We start from the raw sequence: 25,468 nt of genomic DNA, 5'->3' as shown, positions 1-25,468 counted from the left end.
CACATGAGTTCCGTAGGTGAGTGTATTTCTTCCGGTTCAGAGATTTAACAGTAACCAATAAGACCGCGATGTGCGTCAGCCAGCCAATCAGAAGGCTTCGTGTGACCGGATGTGTTTTACTTGGCGAGCGTGTGTTGCTCGATGGTGGTGGGAAGTCCGGGATACTCATTCATTTGAAAAAAGCTCCTAGTTTTGAAACCGATTTTTATTAAATTTTTCATTTATTTATCACCACAATGATCGAACCGAAGAAGCGCGGTCTAGAGATGGCAGTTGTTCCCGTCGGTGTGAAGAGACCCCGGACAGAACTGGTTTCTGCAGCGCAGTCCCAACAACTCTCTGCTATGGTAAAACTGAGAGCTGAATTAGATTTAATAAACTAGTTGTTGCTCATAAATGTATATATGTTGCATATGCTGTAGTAGTTGGGCTTTGATTCAATGACTCGAATCTTTTGAATCATTTCACCTAGGGGGTTTGATCAGTAAATCATTCTGCAGGTTACATTGTTACGGTTACGTTGTTCCCTCGACATTATACATTAACTGTCGTGAAATTTTCTATCAATATCGAACAATTATGCAAACAGAAATAAAACAACAACAGAAAGAAAGAAAAAGTGCCAGGGGTTGTTAAGCGTGTATATACATAACACATAATACTTTGTAAAGCTCACAAACGTCTTAAACAAAGAGTCTCTAATACTGTCTATGTACAGCCAAATGTCAATCAACAAAACCATGTCTACTAATCTTGCAACCTATTCTAATCTTGTAATCTAGTCAACACCGCTTATTATCCTTCATTGCAATTTGTGTGTATACAAATCTACCATGCGTTTAAGCATCATGCATACTTCCCTCACCAATAACAACATCAATAAAGAACATTCACACACTTCAAAAAAGGAGAGACTACAGTACACAAAAAGATTAGTGCATTGAAGCGAACGAGAAGGATTTGCTTTACTTAAAAGGTTAGTTTAAAATCGATTTCAGATCTCAAAACAGTTTACCATCTGCAGTCAAATGATAGGTGGCTTCATCATCCTTGAGTATTTATAACAGCACCTGCATAAACACTAATCTGTTTGTGTTAATGTCAGGGCCCCCCCCGCAGCTCCAGTCTGCAGGCTCCCATAATGCTGCTCTCCGGTCACGAAGGTGAAGTTTACTGCTGCAAGTTTCACCCCAACGGAGCCACACTAGCCTCTTCTGGATATGACCGCCTCATCTGTGAGTCACATGACTTTTACTATTTTATATTATTATATTGATTTGCTTTTGTTGCTTATGTCTGATTTTCATGTTCTTGTAGTGATGTGGAATGTCTATGGAGAATGTGACAATTTTGCCACGCTTAAAGGCCACACTGGAGCTGTGATGGAGCTTCATTATAATACGGACGGCAGGTGCGTTTGTGGGACAGATATTGTTCTAAAAAAAAGCTTCTTGTAGCATTTACACTCTCAAAAATAAAGGTTCCAAAAGGGTGTGATGCCATAGAAGAACTGGTTTTGGTGGAACCTTTCAGTGAACAGTTCTTAAAACAACCATTTGTTTTTTCTTAGTAAAAAGCTAAAGAACCTTTTTCCACTATAAAGAACCTTTTGAGCAATGGAAAGATTCCATGGATGTCAAAGGTTCTTTATGGAACCAAAGAATTCTTGAGAATGTACACTTGCATTTATGAAAGAATAATGCATACAGTAATATATCACATACTCAGTGTGTGCTTGTGTCTTCCAGTCTGCTGTTCTCAGCCAGTACAGACAAGACCGTATGTGTGTGGGACAGTGAGACAGGGGAGCGTGTGAAGCGTCTGAAAGGTCACACGTCCTTTGTGAACTCATGTTTTCCGGCTCGGCGCGGCCCACAGCTGGCCTGTACAGGCAGTGATGATGGAACTGTAAAGGTAAACATGACACCAATCAACCCCCGAGTCTAGACTGGAAACCCACAAGAAGTCTTTGACATGTCTCTACCTTTTGAATCTTAAACAAAAAACTCCAATGCATTTTCAATCTGGCCCAGGATATAGTTAAAATGGCCTAGTTTGCATATGACCTGGTTTGTTTCCCAACCCCAATCTTCCTTTGAAGTCAAAATCTCCACTATCATAGTCTCTCTAGTATAAAAAGGCAAATAGCTAATCAATAGGAGTGTACCAATATATCGTGTCACAATATATCATAATAAAAAAATGCAACGATATGTATCGTGGATAATGACAAACTGTATTGTGAATAGTTCACCCAAAATAAAAATTACTATGTGAGAAAAAATTCTAGTTTTAGTTTCAGAACTACATTAAACTACTATATATATAATATATAATAATGCAATGGGGAAATATTTGTGGGTCCTGATAATGCCAAATGTCTTATGCTACCAGTAAAATGTGTCTGGCTTACATTATTTCAAATATATCTAGTCAGTGACAGAGTGCAAGCATATTCGTCTGAAATAATTCTGTATTTTCAGCTTCAGAATCATGAATATTTTTATTCTGGTGTCTCTATTGTCCTGTGCTTTGGGTTATCAGCAACAAGTCAAAGCATTTTCATTTACACTTCAGTGTAATATCAAATTTAGATCTAGATTTAGATTTTAATCAACAGTACATTTTTTGTTAATCTTTTATCATATGTCTTGGAGTATCGCAATAATATTGAATCATGAGTTCAGTATCGTGATATGTATTGAATCGTGACATGAGGGTATCGTTACACCCCTACTAATCATTAAAATAAAGTTTGCCACCTGTATTATGATAGTTGTTACAGTAAGTCTTTAGGTTGTTGCTCATCATGCTTTTTAAATAAGAGTGATCAGATGGTCTAAAGGTGTCCTTGGTTCCTCTTTGTTCATGTGTTGTTGTAGCTGTGGGACATCAGGAAGAAGGCCTCTGTTCACACGTTCCAGAACACGTATCAGGTTCTTAGTGTGACATTCAATGACACCAGTGACCAGATCATCTCAGGAGGCATCGACAACGACATAAAGGTCTGTGTGCAACAAATGCTCTTCTGGGCTTTTTTGCCTCAATGTTTTTGAATGTTTGTTTATTCTTGTCTGTGTGTGTGTTTATTGCTGCAGGTGTGGGACCTTAGACAAAACAAACTGATTTACAGTATGCAGGGTCATGGAGACTCTGTGACCGGTCTGAGTCTCAGCGCAGATGGGTCCTATCTGCTGTCTAACTCCATGGATAACAGCGGTAAGCTTAAATGTGTGTGTGTGCGTTTGTACACACACTACCATTCAAAAGTATTTAAAGAAGTCTTTCATGTTCACCCTAAAAAAACATACTGACCTGGTAGTAAATGTGTACCTGTTATTAATGACTGTTTGCCTACATGCAAAACGTCTGCTGATGTTTTCTGTGTTTGAAACAGTGCGTGTCTGGGATATCCGTCCATTTGCACCAAAGGAGAGGTGTGTGAAGATCTTTCAGGGAAATGTCCATAACTTTGAGAAGGTAAGCCCAATTCTCTTTGTAAATATTTACAACAACAAAATTACCTTATTTTATTGTTATTCTGTTGTTTATAAATCGAGTATGTGATTTCCACTGTGATTTGTGCTATCAGTTTTATTAGCTAGACTTTACGGGTGTGTTCACACGTGGCAGGTTTGGTTTGATTAAAATGAACTGGTGCGATTGCTCTGTTAGTGTGGCTCATTTGAATAAGTGTAAATGCTGCCATCTGAACCCTGGTGACACCAAACAAGTGGACCGAGGCGCTGGCTGAAAAGATGAGTCTCTGTCCGCTACCAAACAAACTCTGGTGCGGCTCGAATGAAAATGAAAGCAACACGGACCAAAAACATGCAAATGAACCAAAAACGGTACATGATGTCCCAAGATGCAACCTTTAAAAGGCCAGATTGCTCAAGCATATCTTTTTCTCATCATAGTCGCGATGTTGCTCATCACATTTCGTCTCATCGCAACAGATCTTTGTGTGTGTGTGACGGAGGGATTCCTGACGCTGTTTTGACTCCTTTACACATTTTATAAGCTCTTAACAAGTTCTCAGCTGGTCAAAATACCATCATATGTAGCCACGCACATACAACGAGTGCATTTAGCCCAGAACACAGCGTTGTTTTGATTGTTCGGTAAGTTCCGTCGTGAAATATACATCATAAAATCAGGTTGTGAACACATCCTTATGCCTTTTGGTTCAGTATCTTTAGCTTCAGTGTTAAAATGCCAACGTGAATGCTAAGCGGACCAGGACTAAATGTGTTGTTTTTTTTTGGTCCAAACCAAGTGAACCGAACTACAAGTGTGAACACCCTTGATCAGGGGTGAATTATCGGTTAATTCTTTCAATAAACATCACTGAGGCTGAACTGGAAGTTCATAAAAAGTGTTTTGTAATTGAAAGTTTTTTGTGTCTTAGAATCTTCTCAGATGCTGTTGGTCTCCTGATGGGGGGAAGATTGCAGCCGGTTCTGCTGACAGGTAAGGGTGTTTTTGTGTGCTTTATGCAGTGTTTGTGCAGTATGATTATGTGTGAGGTTAATGTGGTGTGTTGGTGTTGTAGGTTTGTGTATATTTGGGACACAACGACTCGTAGGATCCTTTATAAGCTGCCTGGTCATGCTGGGTCTGTCAATGAGGTGGCTTTCCATCCAGAAGAACCCATTGGTAAAAAAAATATTTTATTCTAATAATATAATATATAACTGGAATGATAAAGCGAGCACATTCTTCCCTTTTCTGCTCCATGTGTAACTCCATTATTTTATGTCTTCCACAGTTCTCTCTGGATCCAGTGATAAGCGCCTCTACATCGGAGAGATTCAGTAACTGAGTTTGTGTGTGCGAATGCTGTTTATGTGTGTGGCTGAATGTGAGAATGAGAAGAGGATGGGCAGATGGAGATATTATTTGGAATTTTGCCATTTGTATTTGGTTGGGAAATGTGATGGAAAAACGTTGGCTTTTGTATCCTTTTAATAAACTTGTTTCCAAAATTTGTATGTGCACTGTCTTTGTATATGGTGTGTGTGTGTGTGTAATATATATATATATATATATATATATGGGCTGTCAAATTAATTAACCACATCTAACGTAAGTTTGTATATGTGTGTCAAATGTATTAAACATGGTAAAAGTTATTAATTAATATTTATACATAAACAGTGCACATACAAAGAGCATATCACATCAAATATGATCAACAACAGAAGAAAACAGAAGATCATCTGTCAAAACACGACCTTATTGTTTGAAGAGAAACAGAAAATTGTGATTTCTTTGTGTACATATTTATGCATATATGTATGTGTCACGTGTTTACGTATATGTACTGTATATTATATATAAGTGTGTGTGTACTAAAAAACTGAAGTGTATATTGCGCATGTGTACACCTTACATACATTGACGTAAAATTAGTTTAAATATAGAAATGATTCCACTTTGTAATAAGAGCGTCCGGCGCCGCATGATGGTTTTCTTTGTGCTCAGCCTCAGTAAAACGCCTCATGTCGTGCCAGGCGCGCGGCGAGCGTCTCTGTGCGGTTGCGCGAGCGGGTTGCAGTCAGACTCGCACGAGGGTGTCTGATTTCCACCCACAAACCCTCACCCTCCTCCCGGTGCCGATGTTGACAAAGAGCCGGAGCAGGAGGATGGTCTCTCAAACTACAGCGCCAATCTGAGACCCCCGGCGGTACATCGGCTCGGAAAAAAACGAATACCGGACTTCACGGTAAGTCACAAAGGCTCGCTTTGTGCTCGCTCCGGATTTCATGTGCGTTGTTTTCTTACCTCGCGCCCTTACACCCCCCGCTCGCGCTCCGTCTGATGCTTATCATATGATGCTCATTTCTGCCAGTTAAACGCGCTCACTGACTCTTCCTCTGTTCTTTGTGCTATTTTGGGGTTGTCTGCGCCTGGTACCCGGTGCGGAATGAAGGTGTGGCAGATCCGCTAGGATTGGGATCCTGTAGGACGCTTCGGTCAGGACAATTCCGCGGAGGAGGTCCGGTATGACCGGCAGACACCAGAAAGCATCGACGCACCGAAGCATGCACGCGGCCCGGTGGGCTTCTTGATGTTTTGAACGGTGATCGTGAAGCAAGACCCTGAAGCGCGCTGGACCTCACCGGGGACTCCGCTTTCTCCCGACGCCTCGCGGGGCCCAAGCCGTGCCTCAAGCGCGAGAGCATGGGTCCGTGCGACGGGAGGTGCACGCTGGTGGTCATCTGCTGCCTGCAGCTGGTAAAACCGTGTTGTTGATCATCAATTCATGTCTAGTCTTACCTGAAAATATATATTGTGTGTGTGTGAGAGAGAGAGCGCGCGCAGGGTGTCCACTGGCCTGAGGTTGTGATTTGGAAGAGGTGAAGCCAAGGGACAAGATGCCCTGGTTCCCTTTTCACTCGAGTCACCTGTCAAAACTTTGCTTTATACTTCATGCCCCAGATATGTATGCATATGCATGATTTGTTTGTGTAACACAGATTAGGTGCATGTGAGGATGAGGGTCTCCTGAGGAAGGGGCTCTTCTCTCATAGGGCTTTGGGCCGGGGCTCCTGGCAGTTTCCATGGAAACAGCTGCAGCACAGAGCTTTGGGATTGCTCCTATGTGTGTTGAGACTATTTTTTTATTTACCATTGGCTTTAGTGGGTTTAATGGGCCTGTACTGCTGAGTCATTGTTAAAGAGTTAGTTAACCCAAAAATGAAAATTGTCCCATAAATTACTTACCCTCAAGCTGTCCTAGGTCTATATGACATTCTTCTTTCAGCCAAACGCAATCAGAGTTATCTTAAAAAATATCCCGGCTCTTCCAAGCTTTATAATGGCAGTGAATGGAGGATGAGATTTTAAAGCCCAAAAAAGCGCATCCATCCATTTTAAGAGTGCTCCACAGGGGTTAATAAAGTCCTTCTGAAGCAAAGCAATGCATTATTGTGAGAAAAATATCCATATTTATAACTTTATATGCTATAATCACTGGTTTGCGTTAACTGCCTTACGTGAGTCTAGTTCCCGCGGAAGAGTGACCTTTGACACGACGCGTGATGTAGGATGTAGGAGTAGCGTGAGCTTAGGTGAGAGTAGACGCTTCTCGCGGTTCAAACAAATAGGGCAAAAAACTCAAGCTCCTTCCAATAATTCTCTTTAAACATTCTCCTTTTAGACTTCGACTTCATGACGGGTGTTTTGTTTTGATCAATCCTCTGCGCTTCGGGTCAGAGGTCAATCTTCCGCCAGAACTCAACTCGCGTACGGAAGCCAGTGATTATAGTTTATGAAGTTATAAATATGGATATTTTTCTCACAAGAATGCATTGCTTTTATTAACCCTTTGAGCGGTATGGAATACTTTTATGATGAATGGATGCACTTTTTTGGGCTTCAAAATCTAAGGTACCATTCACTCCTATTATAAAGCTTGGAAGAGCAAGGATATTGTTTTATATAACTCTGATTGTGTTTGGCTGAAAGAAGAAAGTCATATACAACTAGGATGGGTTGAGGGTGAGTAAATGATGGGATAATTTACATTTTTATGTGAACTAACTCTTCAATAGTTAGTTTTTTTAGGCTTTTCCCACCGAATATTCTTTATAAAAATCTGAGTAGCCTAATTGTTATTAGAGTAATTAGAACTAAACTAATTAAAGTGCACAGCAAACATGGACCAGACGCAGCTTGGGAGTTTGGCTAAACTAACCCAGCACCAGACTCACTCCATCATCAAATTAACTAAAATATTTGATAAACGCATATGCGAAGCGGCAGAGAACATGCAGTGCTTTGTCATTGATGGACGTTCCAGTGTACGAGAATCGTCTGAGTTTATTGGCGCAGATTCCCGCGGCTGATGATCCTTCTTCGAAGAATTTTCCGTGGATTAATGTGCACTGGGCCGTTTCTTGGATGAATGCTGTGCACGTCAGTCTCTGCCAAGAATAGTCGCCAGCAATCCCAGATTTTGTGTACTACTTTCCTGCCAATGTAACTTGGGAGTCTGCAGCACAAGCTTGTTTTGCCAGTCTCATATTTGCCTAAACAAACCCAGTATAGCTCATTTTGAAGTCTGCGATGATGTGGGACAAGGGTCGACAGCTATACGTGACGTTATCTGTATTGGTACAAGCTTTTTGTGCACACGTATGCAATGCATAAAAGTTGAATGATTGCGCATGTAATCTGTTCTTGGTTTGTTCACAGGTCGCTGCATTACAGAGGCAGGTGTTTGACTTTTTGGGATATCAGTGGGCTCCCATCCTGGCCAATTTCCTCCACATTGTGGCCGTCATTTTGGGAGTATTTGGAACGGTGCAAATCCGCTCCAGATATCTTATACTGGTAGGCATAAGCATAATCATGATGAGAATTCACAGATGAAAATGGTGTCTTTTTGAACACTACATGTCTCATATGTGTTCATTAATATATTTGTTTGTGTGCACACTTTCAGTATGCTGTATGGCTTGTGCTCTGGGTTGGCTGGAACTCTTTCATCATCTGTTTTTACCTGGAAGTTGGCCACCTATCACAGGTGGGTGGATTTACTTCATTGGTCCAGACTCCAGTCGTTGTTAGTCATTGTGTAAATACACCAAAGAGTCTGATTAAATGTTTGATATCATGCATTGTTATGCTTTAATCTTAAAGTCAACATGAAATGGCTTTTTTATTCTTCTGTATTTTCAAGTGAAACTAAGAGCATTTCATTTTATTTGATTAATTGGGAATTGTTTTGATTATGGCCATACAGAAATGTAATATATGTCAATATATGTAAATTACATATATAATGTCAGTGCCCATGTATGTCTGCTGCCTATATGAGAATAAATGTAAAATTCATATATATAAAACACATAAACATATATTTCAAAATATAGCAAAAATGGCCGTTTTCATGTAAGTGCCATATATTTTCCTGTATATGCACATAAATGTTAAATATGTTAAATCGCATGCATGTATCTTTACATACATTTAGTAAATATTTGGGAAACAAATATGTATGTCACATATTTATACTTAAAGTTGTCCATATATGCGAGAAACCAATACTATACTGTAATATATGCAGATATATGGTATCATATATGGATGAACTCAAATATTTTCTTCACATGTTTGGACACATAAATGTTGCAGGCATATATTGTGTTCTCAGATAAGTCAAATATATGTATAGATATATGTCATGCTATTTAAAATATAAGTACATATATGGCCATATATTACATTATTGTATGGGTGAAAAGTGGGCGTCCCGTAAAATGAAAATAGGGTTTGAGGACATTTTTAACTCTTTCCTCGCCATTGATGGAATTTTCCTGCTTTCTGTGTTTTCACTGCTTTAAGATAGGATCTGATAAAAAATGAGAATCTCCAGATCAAAACACAAGCAAAAAATGCTATAAAAGCATTGCTAATGCTAATGCACGCTGTAGTCTTAGAATAAAAACTTGATTTTCTCAGCTTTTTGTTCAAAATGTTGCTTTTTTTATTAAACACCCTATCTATACATTCTTATTAAAGAATGCATAGAAAAAAGCTAGAATATTTTTTTTGTGTGTGTAAAATCAGAGGCTCTGCTCTTTCTTTTGATATATTGCATACTCAGATATCAGATTGCAACAAAATATTCTGGGGGCATGAAAGTTTTGTGAAAATTATTAAAAATGCTGGCGGGGAAAGATTTAATAGATTATGAAGACAAACATTTTTCTTTGGAACAGGATTATTATCCTTAACTAAAACTGAATATTAAATTTTTTTTATTAATGATAATAATGCTTAAAATAAAAATATTAATAGAAAAACTTCTAAATGTTTCCTTGGCAATAAACTGAAATTAGTTTGTACAAGTTAAATATAAACTTATTAACTGGAAATTTAAAAAATAATAAAATGCAAAAGCACATATAACAAAATTGCTAACATTTAAAATAAAATTACCATGAAAACTAAAACATTCATTCAAATGTTTATAAAACTAAAATGGAGTAAATAAAACGTGTAAACAGGGTCAGAGTTGAGTTAATGATTTTTTTGTTTGTTTGTGTTCTTCAGGACAAGGATTTTCTAATGACATTTAACACATCGCTTCATCGTTCCTGGTGGATGGAGAACGGGCCTGGTTGCTTAGTTACTCCAGTGCCTGACTCACCATTGGCTCCTCAGGATCATCATGTGATCACTGTCAGTGGTTGCCTACTGGATTACCAGTACATAGAGGTGGTCAGCTCAGCCTTGCAAGTGTTTCTTGCAGTGAGTGCTTCCGTTTGATCTCCTTTCTTTACATGTACTAAAGTACATGCATATTAATGTTTGACCTGTTCACAATTTTTTTTTGGTTCTGTGTTTCAGCTCTTTGGATTTGTTTATGCCTGCTATGTCAGTCGAGTCTTCCTGGATGACGAGGACAGCTGTAAGTGTTCGGTATTTGGAAATCTGCTGTTAGAAACTGAATTCCAATGATATTGAAGTGCTTACGTTTTGATGACTGTCTCTGTTGCAGTTGATTTTATTGGTGGATTGGACTCTTATAGTTACCAGCCTCCACAAAAGAGTTCTCACTTACAGCTGCAGCCTCTCTATACGTAAGTACTCTTTCAATTAGACATTCTTTAGGCTACTAAATATTGTACTCTTTCAAAATGTAGTCTCTATAAAAAAAAATATATATATTTTTTTAGATTATAGTGTGATGGGACTATGTTTAATTTGTATTTATTCAATTTTTCTACACGGAATAACAAGTGCACAAATAAAAAATCCAAATGCAACAAGATAAAATGTTGCAATAAGATGGCTGCCTCCGAAATTACATACTTCCCTACTATATAGTTGGCGAAAAATGTGTGAATTCACAGTACTCTTAAAAGAGTCGTCAAAAAGTACCGGGATGACCTACTACTTCCGGTGAGATTCTGAAGTGTGCATACGATGGACACTTTGCTATCCCATGAGGCAACGGGAGAGGATTTGTGAATGACAGTGAACGCAACTAACGCCGTAGGTCACACGACAATGACAAATTACGGATTTCATTCATACTTCCCATATTCATCATACTATATGGAACATACTTTTTGTGAAGTAATTATTCAAAATAAGTACCTACTCAAGAGAGTATGTGATTTCGGACGCAGCCACTGCATAATAGAACGATGAGCATTTCAAAAAGCAGTTGCTAATACGTTGTTGTTACATCAAATTGTTTGTCCAGGTGGTGTCCAGTAAATGTAGATATTTGATAATTTTTTTGAAAAAATATATTTTATAATAAATATTTAAAACTATCAATTCATTCATTTATCAATTCACTTATTTATAATGTTAAATTGTTATTTATTTATTTATTTATTGTTATTTTGCATTTTAATGTTACTTTTTTTCAAGAAAAACATGTTAAAAGGACTGCTGTGGGATACTTTCCATTTTGCCATATATGGTCATTCAGTGGTGAAAATTTGCATACTTTGCACAGTTTACGTACTATGTAACATAAAAATAGCATAAGTAGTATGGAAGTACTTCAAACACAGGCTGCATCCGAAATCACATACTTCCCTACTATATAGTAGGTAGAAAGCAGTATGTGACAAAAGTAGTATGACTGAATTCACAGTACTCATAATAGATCGTCAAAAAGTACCGGGATCCCCTACTACTTCCGGTGAGATTCTGAAGTGTGCATATGTTGGACACTTTACTATCCCATGAGGCAACGGGAGAGGATTTGTGAATGACAGTGACATTGGCAGATCACATGATAATGACAACTTGGCGAATGTAGTACATCCAAATTACATTAATAGACGTACAGAACGTACAGTTTTAGTGGTCGTAGAGTAATTATGTATCTCCAAAAGAGAGTATGTGATTTCGGACGCAGCCACAGCCTATTGGTTTAGAAACTTCACTTTGTAAATGTATGTTTTTTATATTTATATCTAGGACTGGTTAGAAATAAGAAGAAAACCCCACCTTCAGAGGAAAACAACTGCTTATCTCTGAGAGATGAAGTCCTCTGCATTGTGGGAAATGTTCTACGTCAACGTCTGTGTCTCTCAAACTTTGTCTCCCTCTATTGGAGGAAATATATAGTGCCACACCAGCCAGAGCCACAGAGACAGAACAAGCATATGGACAGGACCACAAGAAGATGCGTACACAAGCATTATTAAATCAGACTTGAAGACAGTAACAGATCTTCTGTGTGTGTGTGTGCGTGCGTGTGTGTTCATATGTGCACAGGCCTTTGTGTATGTTTGTGTATTCACAAGCTGGCTGACCTTTGACCCAGGTAATCTTAGAGCACACGCCGGAGCTGCCCGCTCAGCTCTTTCTGGTGTGTGTGTGTGTGTGTGTGTGTGATTGTTTATACTCTGATATAATAAGACACTATAATGTAATGTGTTAGATGAATGTTTTAGGTCGGGTAGATGTGTATTTGAGGAATGCTGTAGGACTTTGTGCATGTAAAACTCACGAAAGAGGAGTTGTGCCCCTTATACGTCTGTGTGCATGAATGTGCGTTTCTGATTGTGTCGATGTACACGGATAACACGTTTTGATATGTACTTATGCACCTGATGCATAATGTTGACCAGCCATAAATGTTTATTTGAACACAAGCTTAGAATGAATGTATGTTAATGTAAAATACTTGTTTCAGGAAGGCTGTGTTTGTGTGAGCAAGCGAGTGTGTGCGTGAGGGACACACCGTGAAGGGTGGGACAGTTGTTCAGCATAATAAACTCTTTCTAGATTCATCTTTGACTTGTTCACTTATAAATGCTCCACAGAGGGTTCGTGTGAAATAAAACACTGTTTTTGATGGATGAGGATAAAAAGCTCGGTCTCGTTTTCGAGTGTATAAAACGGTTGCTCCCTAGAGAGAGCTGTGAGGCAGATGTTTACACAATGACCAGACCTGTTTTATCTCATTATACATCATTTGAAATAGTTCGCTCGCAGACAATGTCATTCTGCCATTTACACAACGGCAAGTTAAGCTGCTCACATTTCGAACAGCCTGTTATTTTCAAATGACTGCAACTTATAATGAAGAACATGCATCTTTTCTAGTACTGCATGTTTTTGCCAACCATGAAACATTTAATAATTCCACACAGTAAAATTTGTGACTAAATTTACTTTTAAGGCAAGACACTTGAGGAAAAACTATTGTGTTTTTTCATGCACTGGTCAGTTTTTTAGGTTTTGGGCTATTTTGCTTCCATAACGATTACTGTAATGGGAATAAAATGTCCAGAATACACATTTAAGTGTTTATTTTATTATACTTAATCTATTTACATCTGTAGATTTCAATTACAACACATATAAGGCCGTAAAAACAAAGAATGAGAACCTCATGGCTTTATCCAATGTTCAGATTTCTGTTTTAATCGTATAAGTTATTGCTATTCAATTAGATATCGCATATTTAAACATGATATTTCATACAAAACAGATTAATCAACTGGGGAAGTATATTGGTGATATCTATTTCTTACATTTTTTACCCTATTGACCAGCTGCTATGAAAGATTATAATAAAAGGACGATCCCTAAAATCATGTAAAACACCATAATACACATAAAACAATAATATTTTATTTTTTTAAAGGGCCTGTTATTAATGCATTATTAGCATTGTGTTTTTAAGCTATTGAGATTGGTTACACTTCATTTTAAGGTGTATTTGCCACACTGTAATTATACATTTAAGTACCGAGTAATAATAACTAGGGTTAGGATTTGTTTTAGGGTTAGTTGCATGTAATTATGCATAAATAATAGTTATTACTATAGTAACTACATGTAACATATGTAACAATGACACTAAAATAATGTGTTACCAGATTATAATTCACATAAACATGTCAGATTGACAAAGAATGCAGTTTATAAGAGAACAGAGATCTTTTCAATACATCATGGCTTTTGCAATTGTTTATAGAGAAAAAGAAAACATGAATCTCACCTGTAAAATATAAAATGTAAATGTACTGCCACTCTGAAAGATGATTGAATCCATCTAGTATTAATGTTTAATTAACATTGAATTTTAAAGATACTGAGATTATAATACATGTAAACATGTCAGTGGTCCCATTTTGAACAGGTGATGCTTTATTCACATTACAAAATTGTATATTTCTCAGTATTATTACATTAATAAAAAAAATATTTTGTGCATAACTAATAATGATGATATAATAAATCTCTGTAAAAAAAAAACGTTGCAGACTTAAATTTAAGTATAATCAACTTGGATGTTTAAGTCATTTCAACTTAAATTACATTAAACTGAATTTAAAAAAATAGATGAAACTCGAATAACTTAGAAAAAAAATATTTTGAATTTAAAACTTATTTTGATGAGTTAAAAGCAATGTAAAATGTTGTCATAACTTATTGATCATATAACTTTTTACAGCGACCTGCTGTGACTGCATTTTATTGCCTTTTATTTTATTTTCTAAAATTGTCACAATTGCCTGAAAGAAAAAACAAAACCTTATTTCATTTATTTATTTAGCATTTTCTAGTGAGACCAGCAAGTATGATTATTTGGCTACAATACATATACAAATAAATTGGATATTTCTTGACCCAAACAGCAGATACAGACAAAAAATTAATACATTTCTGCTCTTATAATAGGCTCAAAAAAATAACTCCAGTATCCAACTTAACTCAGTATGTCACACATTATGAGCGCCTGTAAATCTGTACATTGTTGAATATGTCTCGAGCACAACAAAGGACGACACTCCCCTCTTGGCGCAATGAACCGCACGCGCTCCTTCTCATGCTACCCATGATGCCCCGCGCGCGTCTGCTTGGATCGAGCCGCCATGTTGTCGGTGTGAAAGCTGGGAGCTGCTGCGAACCGGGGCTGAAATCCGTCTCCATCCGCATCCTCCACCTGTGAGTATCCCTCTGTTCTGAAGCCGTATTTTCCCCCTGAACCATTTTAGCTCACCTCGCGTTTATATTTTGGAGTTATGATGCGTAACGAGTGATTTCGAGGGCTTTATTATAAGGCAGTGGCTCCCCCTTCTCTCCCCGGGTCTTCCTCTAGCTAGTGCTCTTCCTGTCCAGACGGCCCGGGCCTTTTGTTAACGGGACCTGTAGAATAGCGGCTTTCAAATTATCAGGTACCGGTTCGTGCGTTTTACATACCCGCTTGTGTCTGTTTTATATCGGGAACCGGCTATGTTTGACCGTTTAGGCCGTGTAATAGTCATTATAACGTTTGATCAAAGCCTTTCCAGACAGTTCGGCCCCTCACCGATTCCCATGTCGCGAATTAATGTGACAACTCCGACAAACGACTCTGTTTCACGACTGTCTGAAGTCACCGGGTTCGTGTACACCGTTATTGACCGTGTATATGCTCTTCCTCCTCCTCTTGAGGGTTAATGCGCGCGTCTTTTGTTACCTGTTTGTGTTATCACGATGCAAACGCATGCTTTGGTCATCATGGGTAACGAGTTACGGTATCTCTGCCCACTTCCGGGAGGTGAACATGCAGCCGCTCAGGAGCTCTGGTTTCCGGGTGTCTGTGGAGCTCGGGTCATGTAATGGCGAAACTGATCAGGCTCTAAAGTGCATGTAATCTATGAGGACAATGGCTGTCTCAACTTTGGGTATCATATGCGTCACGTCGAGGTAGGCAGCTCAATAGCTTATAGGACACAGCCAATATGTCGGTGCAACAGTGCTCCTTTATATCCAACCGTGGTCCTTTTTTTAAAAAAGTCTTTAAGAGTTATAAGCCATGAACCAAACCAACCAGCTACAAGCTGAATCATAACATTACAAACGTTGATTTGAAGCAGAAAAGTATTTGAGCCAAAGAGTTATTTTCTGTGGGATTTGCTTGTTTACATTTTTTTATCGCTGAATATTCTTTGCAGAATCATTGGTAATAGTTTCTGGCTGTTAAACATGATTGTTTAAAACAAAACAAAAAGTTGAGGAAATGCATGGCTTCAACAAAACAACCTCATAGCTCACAGTAGATATACTTTAGTATCAGAGTAAGTTAGTTGTTAGGCTTAATTGAGAGACAAATAAAGGTCATGCTGTGATGAATGTGAAGGGGAGTTTCGGTTTGATCCTGCGCTTGGGGGATTTCTGTAGCACTCATAGTGGGATTTTATCTCTTTTCGACAAGTCACAAGTGTGGGAGTTGAATGTGTTTTTCCATATGAAGGTGTTGAGAAGCCTAGATCAGAGATGCTCTACAGGTTTTGCTTCAAGACCCAGATTTTTCCTTGGATAACAGAGTATAACCCATATTTAATGAATTCAGATTCACATTTTCTTTTACCTTGCATGGTTTGTTTTGAGGATGAGGCCATGTCACATAATCTGTCCATGTAGGTGTATGTCTCATTTGTCATAGTTTTTGCCAAGCAAGTGTTTCATGAAGCTGTTCTGTCTGTGGTGGTTTACCGTATAGTCTTCGTACTTATTTGACTCCTGGTTTTGACCTTATGTGCTGGTTTATGGGACCATGATTATCATTTAAAAGAGGTGTGGGATGAATTTTGTTCTGATGAAGGAGAAGTGCTGTGCACACAGTTATCTCAGTCTTTTTAAACGGTCTGTTGCTTCATCTTGATTTGAAGCTCAGGGCATTACTTCATCAATGTGTACAGGATTACACCTAATGGGGATCTTGTGCAGCTGTATAATCTTTCTGCATTGCAATTGCAGTGTTTGAAGTTCCAAGGGACAAATTAGAAAGCAGACATTTAAAAAATAGGACTATATGGTAACTGACAAAGAGGTAAAGAGCAAGTCGACATTGACATTATTTAGTATCCTTGAAATTAGAGCTGTCACTAATGATTATTTTGGTAATGGGTTGATTATTTTGACGATTAATTGATTAGTCTGACATTTTTTGTGGTAGTAAAAATAGACCTACATGAACAATAACCCTTAATGACTTAAAATACATGGGTATAATAACAATGAGGTAATAATAATTGGTTTAAATAAAGTATCAAAAGCAAGTTATAGTATTGTTTTATTGAACAACACTGTTAAAATGCACGATGTAAAATCTATAATATAAACATAATCAACTTGTGTACATTATGTATTAAAGCAAATACCCGGGGAGTGCGCCAATGGCCGGGTGATTGCTGTTGTTACACTTTACAGCATTATCAAATCCTTTTTAAATATTGGCCAAATGGACATATGAATTAAATATTAATGTTTAATATTTGGCCACTTCTTTACGATAGAAACGCTAGAGCAAGAACACGTGGACATCAAAACATGCAGACTCGGAGCCGGCGGATTGAACTTTTGAAATCGGGATTAACAACAGTTTGGATATTTAGTAACATTGATGTATTCTCCTGTGTTGACTTAGGTTTATAAATGATTAAGCAACCCAAACTCGCAGAGACGGAGTTTGTTAATCGAGCTGCTGAGACGCCCATGCATGTAAATGATAACAGTGAAACACTAAGTGAATCAGACTTTTGTTCCCGAACCCAAACAAACAGCACATGCTCTCTGAGTTCGTGTGGAGCAGCATTTCCTGTGAACGGAGCCGCTCGCATGTACAATAATGAAACTTAAACAATTATTTACTTAAGTGAATCGCAGACTTTGTGATTTCACAATAGCACTATGCTATAGTATGATTTTTATAATGTTTTAATGTATAGTGCAGCTTTTGAAAACGCTCTAATAATGCGATCCATGGGTTCTTGTCCATGGAATGCGCCACTTCCGGTATTTTGGAGGTTAATTAAACGATCAAATTGCAATCGAGGATTTTTTTTTACTCAAATTTAATTGAGGAATCTTGACAGCCTTAGTGGAAATACTATTTTTTAAATTAATATATTTTAAATTTAAATTTTTTTATTTATCATTTTAATATTAGCTAAAGTTTTTTTTAAATGCGTAGTTTTTTTATTTTTTATTTTCTTTAGTACATGAAGTTAAACTTAAAGTATGGTTAATAAAAAATGGTTTTAGATTGAGTTAATTATTATATCCCTGCCTATATCTTACCGTAAGAGGCCTATTTCTTTTCTTATTTCTTTGAGCCTTTTGTCCCATCACATGATCTTCTAGCCAGTTGGTGCTCCCACTTCCTAAACCTCTGGTGCTAATGGGACTAACGACAAATCTGTGGTCCTTTCAAACAGTTGTCAGGGTTACATGACACAGTGTCTTTAAAATGTCTGTGGTTTATTCTTGATCCATTTCATAAGTTTGGAATTGGTTTTCACATTGTGTTGTCTCGGTATGCTTTCACTAGCAGTGCAATAACTTTCATTTGTGTATTAAATGCATCACATAGTCTAAATATCTTGACACTCTGCATCCAAGTTCTTCTGCTCTCTTTCTACCCATAATTAAACCCGGTTTCTTTTAATGCTTAACTATGTGTGTTAGTATGAAAGCTCCAGTGCCTGGTGAATATTTCAGCTGAGTGTGACAGTCCGCTAACAAAGTTATGAAATAAACTTAGTGCCTTTTTGTAGACTCAGTTTATTTCCAGAAGGATCTGTGTGACATAATTTACTCTCATCGCTGCCAACACCTCTGGCACCATTTTGGGGTGAGATTACACCAATGCATCAGGATTTTGCATTTGGGATTAATTTGATGTTTGTGGTGGCCTATATCTACATATCTCTTAAAAAAACAGTTCAGTTTTAGATGTGAAAGCAAGAGCAAAACTCTTGTGGCCTCTTTTTTTGGGTGTTGCTGAAACTAAAAATGCTCTTGTTAACCTTTTTAGGCTATTTATAGAAATATTATTAAACGTAACCATTTAAATTTTGATTTTATACTGTCGTTAATTTCACCAAAAACGAGTTTCTTTGTCTTTTTTCATTTAGTTAAATGTAATAATTTTTCTAAAAGTACCACTACATAGTTTATGTACTTATATCCACATGAGGCGTGATTGCATATTTAATTCTGTTAGAAGGTGTTTCTGTTTGTTGTTAAACTGAAATTGAAATCATATTACTGATGGCTGACATATTAGCATGTAAATGAAAACAGGATAACTGTAATTTCCTTGCAAGTAGAAATAAGGAGAAAACAAGTGTAACTGTGTCACAAGAGAGTTTCCTCCTTGTTATTGCACATCTTTTGGCTTGAGGTGCTGTGGTAGGAATGTTTTGCAAAGAACCCTCTGTTATCCACGATAAATGGCTGTTATTTGCCGACTCAGGAGTGAGTAGGGATTCAAAATAATTGCTGTTTTAGATCAAACTTTTGTCCTTATTTGCCTCATGTTTAAGTGGCACATGGCCCAAATGTTACAGAAAAACATTTGGATAATTAAATGTACATCTTTGTTGTGTACTAATTGGCTTTATGTATTGCAAGACAAATAGTAAAATTAAATATATTATATTATAAATGCTACTGTTTTAAAGTGTTAATTTTTTTGCTAACTTTCTGGGCATCTCACTCAACAAAAGACAGCCCAGTCACAGAGGCAATAATCGCCTTCTTTGCTTATATAAAATTATGCCGTATTTCAATAGGTTTGAATTCACTGACCCAAGTTCACTGTGTTATTAATGGCACAGTATGTAAGTTTCGCTGCTAGAGGTCGCTTTTTCAAAACTATAACAAAGGCAAAGCTTGATGAAGCCTTGAATAGTGCTGGGCGTTTTGACCAAAAATTTATATCAGGTTTTTTTATTTTAAATTTTATTATTATACCGGTTTTCCGGTTTATGACGGGTTTTTTTTTCATTCATAATCAGGTGTTCAAAGCATTTTCTACTGGTTGAGAGAGGAATTACTGCGGTAAATTGACTAAGGATTATCTATTTTACTGTCATTAGTGAATATTGTAGAATAGAATAGCGCCCAGTATAACCTATAATTGTTATTTCTTAACGTTCTTATAACCAGGAAATAACGTTAAGCAACATTTATATAACGGGAGAATTGAACGTTGTAATGACGTTTGAATGATGTTCTTATAACCAAGCAAGAACGTTAATACAACTTTTATATAATGGGAGAATTGAACGTTCTTATAACGTTTTGAATAAAGTTCTTATAACCAAGAAACAACGTTAATACAACGTCTAAAAAACTGGACGTTTTGAATGTTCCTAGAACATTCAGAAATAACGTTTTTATAACTTAATGGGAACGTTATGAAAACGTTCTTATAACCTAAAATTTAGCGTAACGTTTGTTCCGAATGTTGTGTAATTAAATACATCGGTATGGCGGTATATTAAAAATTAATATCATAACAAAACTATACACCGGTTTTCGGTATGAACCGGTATACCACACAGCACTAGCCTTGAATGAGCGTGGAATCATGGGATTTGTCGTCTTCTCTGATGGAAAGCATGTTCGTGGGTGATGTGATGTATTAAAGTTTTATTGACGTTACTGTGCTAAGGTGAAACTGAGAGCCTGGGAGATTTTACGTTGCTGTTTTTATTATGCTTATGCCGCAGTCACCCACTGCCACTCCTTTCACGTTGTTTATGCATATTTTAAGTTTAAAGTTACGATTAATGTTATTTAATGTCCACCTCGTTTGTCCCTGTACTTGAACTTTGTATACAGTTATTTTTATTCACTTAAATTCACATTATTTTATTTCATTCTAATGAAATAGCCACAAATGCTGAATTACTACTCATACAGTTCACTTTATTTTTACCTGTCTCTGAGACATGGTACTCGCGGTAACTCAAGAAAATGACTAACGTGTTGAGCTATATAACAATGATTCGTTTTCTGTGGATAAAAGTATCCGAGCAGTTGCTCTCCTGTATAAAAAAACCCGCATAGTATATTAAAGTGCGAGTGTCTTTGGTGTTTCCATGGTCTCTACGAAAGTAAAACTGGAAATTAGGGGTGTGCCGGTTTCAGAATTGGTGATAGCGGTTATGACGTGAGTCAAATGTGACGGTTCGTAACGCCGTCGTCGCCCGGGAGGGGAGGCGTGTTTTTGTCTGTTAAAGCGATATAATCCACGAAAAATAACTTTTGTTACTCGCGAGCTGTTTGTGATGCAACTGTACTCTTTTTAAGCACGCAGAGAAAAACATCTCTGAGAGCGCGCGAGTACTGAATAGATTAAAATCGCTTGAGTGTTTAAACTGGAAAGACTAAAAAAGACTTGCAAATGATAAACGTTAGTTACGATGCAATGCTGGCCCAATTGTGCAAGTGAATATTCCATCATGTCCCGACTCCTAATCGCGAGAATGTAGTATCGCCACCTGTAGCGCTTGACGCTTGCCTTCTGCAACCCATTTTAGAGACGAGAGAGAGAAGACTCAGCACCGCTGAACACTCACGCTGTTTGTGAAATTGCGTTTTGCAGAAAGTTTTAAAATGACTGATTTGATTTTATAATCTGTGTGGATTAATTTACTAATACAACCTACATGCTAAAGTGAATCAATGTTTTTGGGAATTTCCCGCATTATAAGTGGGAGACCTGCGGGAATGATTAAAATTATGCGCAATAACTGCAATCCCGCGCAAAAATTCGAGCCCTGAATTGGCTACATTCAAAAGCACGACTGTATCGATACGCGCATCGTCAGGAGTTCGTGACGATGTATCGTTGTATCGATATTCTGAGCACAGCCGTATTGGAGATAGCGGGTTAACTCCGTGTCAGCGCGCGCTCTGATCGGTAAAGGGGGAGAGATTTCAGACCACCGTTTATTAAGGAGATCTCCAAGATTTCTCTTCTTGGGAGGGGGTGGTGCACAGACCTCCCCCGAATCATCTCCAGCAGTAGCAGTTTCCGAAGCACCACTAACTCTGCCTCCGTTTCCCTCTTCAGCTGATACAATTTCCCCCCGGTGTCTTTTTTATTAAAAAATATTTTAATAGCATGGTTTTGACGGTTATAGACTTCTAATGATGGTGTTCAACTATATATAATAACCGTCACACCCCTACTGGAAATCAACAGTATTGCGTATATGACATCATTGACAGGCGACCCAGTAATACGCGCTGTTACACTGGTTCAAATAGCTAATTTCTCTGGATTTAAGCGTTGTGAAATTTTTGGATAATGTAAGTACACAAGTCAAATAAAATATATAACATTGTTCTTGAGGTTTTTATGTATTGTAATCCAAAAATCTTACATATGTTGCCTTTAAGTGAATTTCAAAAGTAAAACTTTTTGTAGCTTAAATTAGGCCTATTTTTTACAAAATAGTACTTTGTGTCAGTGATTTTATTGTATTCAGTAATGTGACAATTCTTAAGGTTTTTTTTCCACCCATGATGTATTTTTATATATGTGCCACTAATGTAAGGAAATATTTAAGTTCTGAGTATTAAAAGAGGATATATGTCAAGCTAGAAATTAACCTTTTCTCATCAGGAAAATTTGTTTTGTTTAAATTCCTCCATAGTTTCGACTCTTGGCTTTCCCCAGCATTTCCAAAGTAAATCTGTGACTATGATATCAGATGGACATTTGAGTGAGAATAAAATGTCTCAAGTTGACAGACCCGCTCTGCTTGATTAACCAGAACAACAACCTCTGCTTTCCCGACTGAGCCTCTACAAGTGTGTGCAATGTCGTAATGAGCACTTACTATCACACTGATGGATTGAATTGACCTCATTCCAGCCCAGACCATGTGTGTCGTCTTTTCTGTTGCCTTATTTTTAATGGCTCAGGGATTCAATTGAATCCGTATCAAATTTACTGTGCTGTTAATGTTTAACTCCATAGATGTTTGATTTCTTTAAAATAAGTAAAGTGGGTTTGATTTAGTCATTTTTTTGCAATATTTTGTGAGCCTTCTCATCCTCAGCCTGCTTTGAGATGCACAGCTGTGGTAATATGGTAACTGAATGCACTTTAAGTGCAAAGCAATACCTGATGCCTTAGGGGTTAATAGTGTTTTGTTTTGTTCTTGTGTTACAGTCTCTGGTGGAATGAGCGTAGCGTGTGTGTTGAAGAGGAAAGCTGTGCTCTGGCAGGATTCGTTCAGCCCCCACCTGAGACTGCCTCCCCCTGACAGGCCATTACCCAGCATGCCTGTGGTGCTGAGTGCTGCGGGCCACCCCCCCCAACCCGGCCCTTCTCCTCAGGCCCCTCCCCCTACGCAGGGAGCAGGGCGCTCTCAAGATGACGCCATGGTGGATTACTTCTTCCAGCGGCAACATGGCGACCAGCCTGGCTACAACAATTGCAAGCACCGCTGGCCGACTGGTGACAACATTCATGCAGACAACCAGGTGAGAACTTGTTAAAATCGACCAGGTAGATGCTTTTTTTTTTAAAGCGGACCTATTTATAATATTGTAAAAAGTCTTGATTTTGTTGTTAGGGTCTAGAATAAAAAAAATTTCCCCAAAATCTCCATTGTTGCAGCTCCTTTCTTCCCAGTCACGCTCTGTTTAGTTCCTGTCTCTATGAAGCCCCTCCTTCTAAAAAGCACAATGTGCTCTGATTGGTCGGCTGGACCAGTGTTTTGTGATTGGTCAACTGCTTCGAGCGTGTTTGGGAAATGTCCCGCCCCTTAACCCCCATAACTGCCACTTTAAACACGCTACTAACTCACTTAATCAGCCTCCGCCCCTTTATTTTGCCATGTGCTTTGATTGGACGCCTGGAACAACCAGAATCGGCTAGAATTATTTAAATATGAATATTGTGATTCCCGAAAGAAAACTCAAGACTACAATGGAGGTGTTTCAGGCATAGAATATTTACATAGATGCCCGCTATATCTCTGGGCCGCTGTACGTAAGCCGTCTGCCATATCAGAACTGTCAAAGCCGGACTTTGAACATTCGAGAGCAAGTTTACTGAGCGTCTGCAACCCCAAGTAGATGCATGTATAAATATCTATATCTGCAATAGACTTCAGCAGATGATTTTACTAAACCAACACAATAGAACAAGATGAAGGCGGCAGCTAACACAATGTTAAAAAGTTACCATAGTAAAAGTAAAAACATTAAAAAGAAAAAAAACTTCAGTTAATACATTATAAAAACACAAGCCAAAACTATCCCATTTCTTCGGGAATTTAAATCTCAGTGGTTTCACAACCAGAAGCTGCGCAATGTTGTGGCATCATTGATTGATGATGAAACACGCTGACTGTTTCAAGATGACGTTTGTGTGTGGAATCGAAGTATACATATCTACTGTTTCAGGCAGTTCAGAAACCGTGACACTGATACAGAGAATAACTCATGTTGGAGGGACTTTGCTTTGTCATTTTGCAGAACTATATTCTCAAACAGCAACATTACACACTAAAGAAAGTTGAACATGCAAAAAAGAATGATAGGTCCTCTTTAATTGTATAAAATTGAATCTTTATATTAATTGTATAATTTTTCACACAGGTACGATCAATGGATGAGCTTAACCATGACTTCCAGGCACTTGCGCTGGAGGGCCGAGCCATGGGAGAAGTAAGAGTCCTTACCTTCCTATTCTTCTTAATTCTTCATTTCTCATTCTTTTGTATTAATGTTTTTAATGTCTGATGTTCCCGCTCTGCAGCAGCTCCTAACTGGGAAGAAGTTTTGGGAAACTGATGATTCAGGGAAAGATGGACCAAAAGGGATCTTTCTGGACCAGTGGAGAGACAGTGCTTGGGGAACCTCTGGTGTGTGTGCGTGCAGATGGCATGGTTGTATTTTACATATTTAGGTTTTTTCTCTCTAATGTCCCTTTTTTTCTGTAGATCACTCAGTGTCCCAGCCAATCATGGTGCAGCGCCGACCAGGTCAGGGTTTCCATCCCGTGGGAGAGGCGGGATCTGTGCTGTCGCCCCGTTCTGAGAGCGGTGGATTAGGCGTGTCTATGGTGGAGTATGTTCTTAGCTCCTCGCCTGCTGAGAAAATGGACTCGTGTTTGCGCAAAGGAGCATTTGTGAGTCTTGATTATTAATCTTTTCTCATCAAAACATTTTTATTTGTTTTTATTAAGATTATAAATAGTTCACACAAAGCTGAAAATTCATTATTTGTGAGCCTCATGTTTTCCAAAGTCATGGTTTTGGAAGGACATGAGGGCGAGTAGATAAAGACAGAATTTTTGGATGAACTGTTTCTTTAGCACCTGAAGTCCTTGTCATTTTTACTTCAATTTCATTCTGTTTCTCTCAGGGTCCAAGAGACTCGGAGGCGGATGACCCTGAGAAAAGGGTGGAACAAAAACCCAAACCAACATTTGATCCTGAGCGGAAGGAACTGAAAGAGACAGAGCCAGATGTTTTGGATAACCCCAATGGACTGCCCAATCAGAATGGACTTGATGTGGACGTTAAGGATTTTAGGTATACACACCATCAAAAAAGTATAATACGTGAACTATTGCTCAATGTTTAGAAAAATTATACCACAAGAATGCATCAAATTGATCAAGTGTGACAGTAAAGATATTGGTAATGTTACCAATGATTAAAATGATTTCTGA

General features: G+C 38.0%; 4 protein-coding genes across 6 annotated transcripts in view; 3 read left to right on the top strand and 1 right to left on the bottom strand.

Annotated features, from left to right (window-relative positions):
* ppt1 (palmitoyl-protein thioesterase 1 (ceroid-lipofuscinosis, neuronal 1, infantile)) overlaps window positions 1-25,468 on the bottom strand; it is a 356,601-nt gene that overhangs the window by 49,865 nt on the left and 281,268 nt on the right. The gene's annotated exons all lie outside the window — the stretch shown is intronic.
* On the top strand, window positions 102-4,988 carry snrnp40 (small nuclear ribonucleoprotein 40 (U5)). The gene is made up of 10 exons (XM_077195791.1): window positions 102-347; window positions 1,106-1,235; window positions 1,318-1,411; window positions 1,749-1,914; window positions 2,883-3,005; window positions 3,099-3,219; window positions 3,398-3,480; window positions 4,412-4,473; window positions 4,556-4,659; window positions 4,772-4,988. The coding sequence occupies exons 1-10, from the start codon at window positions 237-239 to the stop codon at window positions 4,819-4,821; spliced, it is 1,044 nt and encodes a 347-aa protein (XP_077051906.1). The 5' UTR covers window positions 102-236; the 3' UTR covers window positions 4,822-4,988.
* Window positions 5,507-12,771, top strand: nkain1 (sodium/potassium transporting ATPase interacting 1). Its single transcript, XM_077195790.1, has 8 exons — window positions 5,507-5,728; window positions 5,936-6,240; window positions 8,203-8,340; window positions 8,453-8,533; window positions 10,066-10,263; window positions 10,363-10,423; window positions 10,514-10,595; window positions 11,956-12,771. The coding sequence occupies exons 2-8, from the start codon at window positions 6,187-6,189 to the stop codon at window positions 11,963-11,965; spliced, it is 624 nt and encodes a 207-aa protein (XP_077051905.1). The 5' UTR covers window positions 5,507-5,728; window positions 5,936-6,186; the 3' UTR covers window positions 11,966-12,771.
* pum1 (pumilio RNA-binding family member 1) overlaps window positions 14,823-25,468 on the top strand; it is a 28,606-nt gene continuing 17,960 nt past the window's right edge. For 2 of the 3 annotated variants that reach the window (XM_077195788.1, XM_077195787.1), the window contains exons 1-6: window positions 14,823-14,940; window positions 22,955-23,268; window positions 24,391-24,459; window positions 24,551-24,656; window positions 24,735-24,922; window positions 25,159-25,328. In XM_077195788.1, the coding sequence (XP_077051903.1) occupies window positions 22,966-23,268; window positions 24,391-24,459; window positions 24,551-24,656; window positions 24,735-24,922; window positions 25,159-25,328 (836 nt within the window). In that variant the 5' untranslated portion in view covers window positions 14,823-14,940; window positions 22,955-22,965. The remainder of the gene's footprint in view (window positions 14,941-22,954; window positions 23,269-24,390; window positions 24,460-24,550; window positions 24,657-24,734; window positions 24,923-25,158; window positions 25,329-25,468) is intronic. The other variant, XM_077195789.1, reaches the window with a different exon arrangement.

This window comes from Siphateles boraxobius, unplaced genomic scaffold, assembly GCF_051911475.1.
Source record: "Siphateles boraxobius isolate OS27281-9 unplaced genomic scaffold, OSU_SipBor_1 35, whole genome shotgun sequence".
In the NCBI taxonomy this organism is placed as follows: Eukaryota; Metazoa; Chordata; class Actinopteri; order Cypriniformes; family Leuciscidae; genus Siphateles; species Siphateles boraxobius.
This window is presented reverse-complemented; position numbering and strand designations above follow the sequence as displayed.

Excerpts from the sequence above, each read along its gene's own strand:
- snrnp40 (XM_077195791.1), top strand. The coding sequence starts at position 237 with ATGATCGAACCGAAGAAGCGCGGTCTAGAGATGGCAGTTGTTCCCGTC. Across the intron at positions 348-1,105 it reads CCCAACAACTCTCTGCTATG|GGCCCCCCCCGCAGCTCCAG; the intron begins GTAAAACTGAGA and ends TGTTAATGTCAG. Across the intron at positions 1,915-2,882 it reads GTGATGATGGAACTGTAAAG|CTGTGGGACATCAGGAAGAA; the intron begins GTAAACATGACA and ends GTGTTGTTGTAG.
- nkain1 (XM_077195790.1), top strand. The coding sequence starts at position 6,187 with ATGGGTCCGTGCGACGGGAGGTGCACGCTGGTGGTCATCTGCTGCCTG. Across the intron at positions 6,241-8,202 it reads TCATCTGCTGCCTGCAGCTG|GTCGCTGCATTACAGAGGCA; the intron begins GTAAAACCGTGT and ends GTTTGTTCACAG. Across the intron at positions 8,534-10,065 it reads AAGTTGGCCACCTATCACAG|GACAAGGATTTTCTAATGAC; the intron begins GTGGGTGGATTT and ends TGTGTTCTTCAG.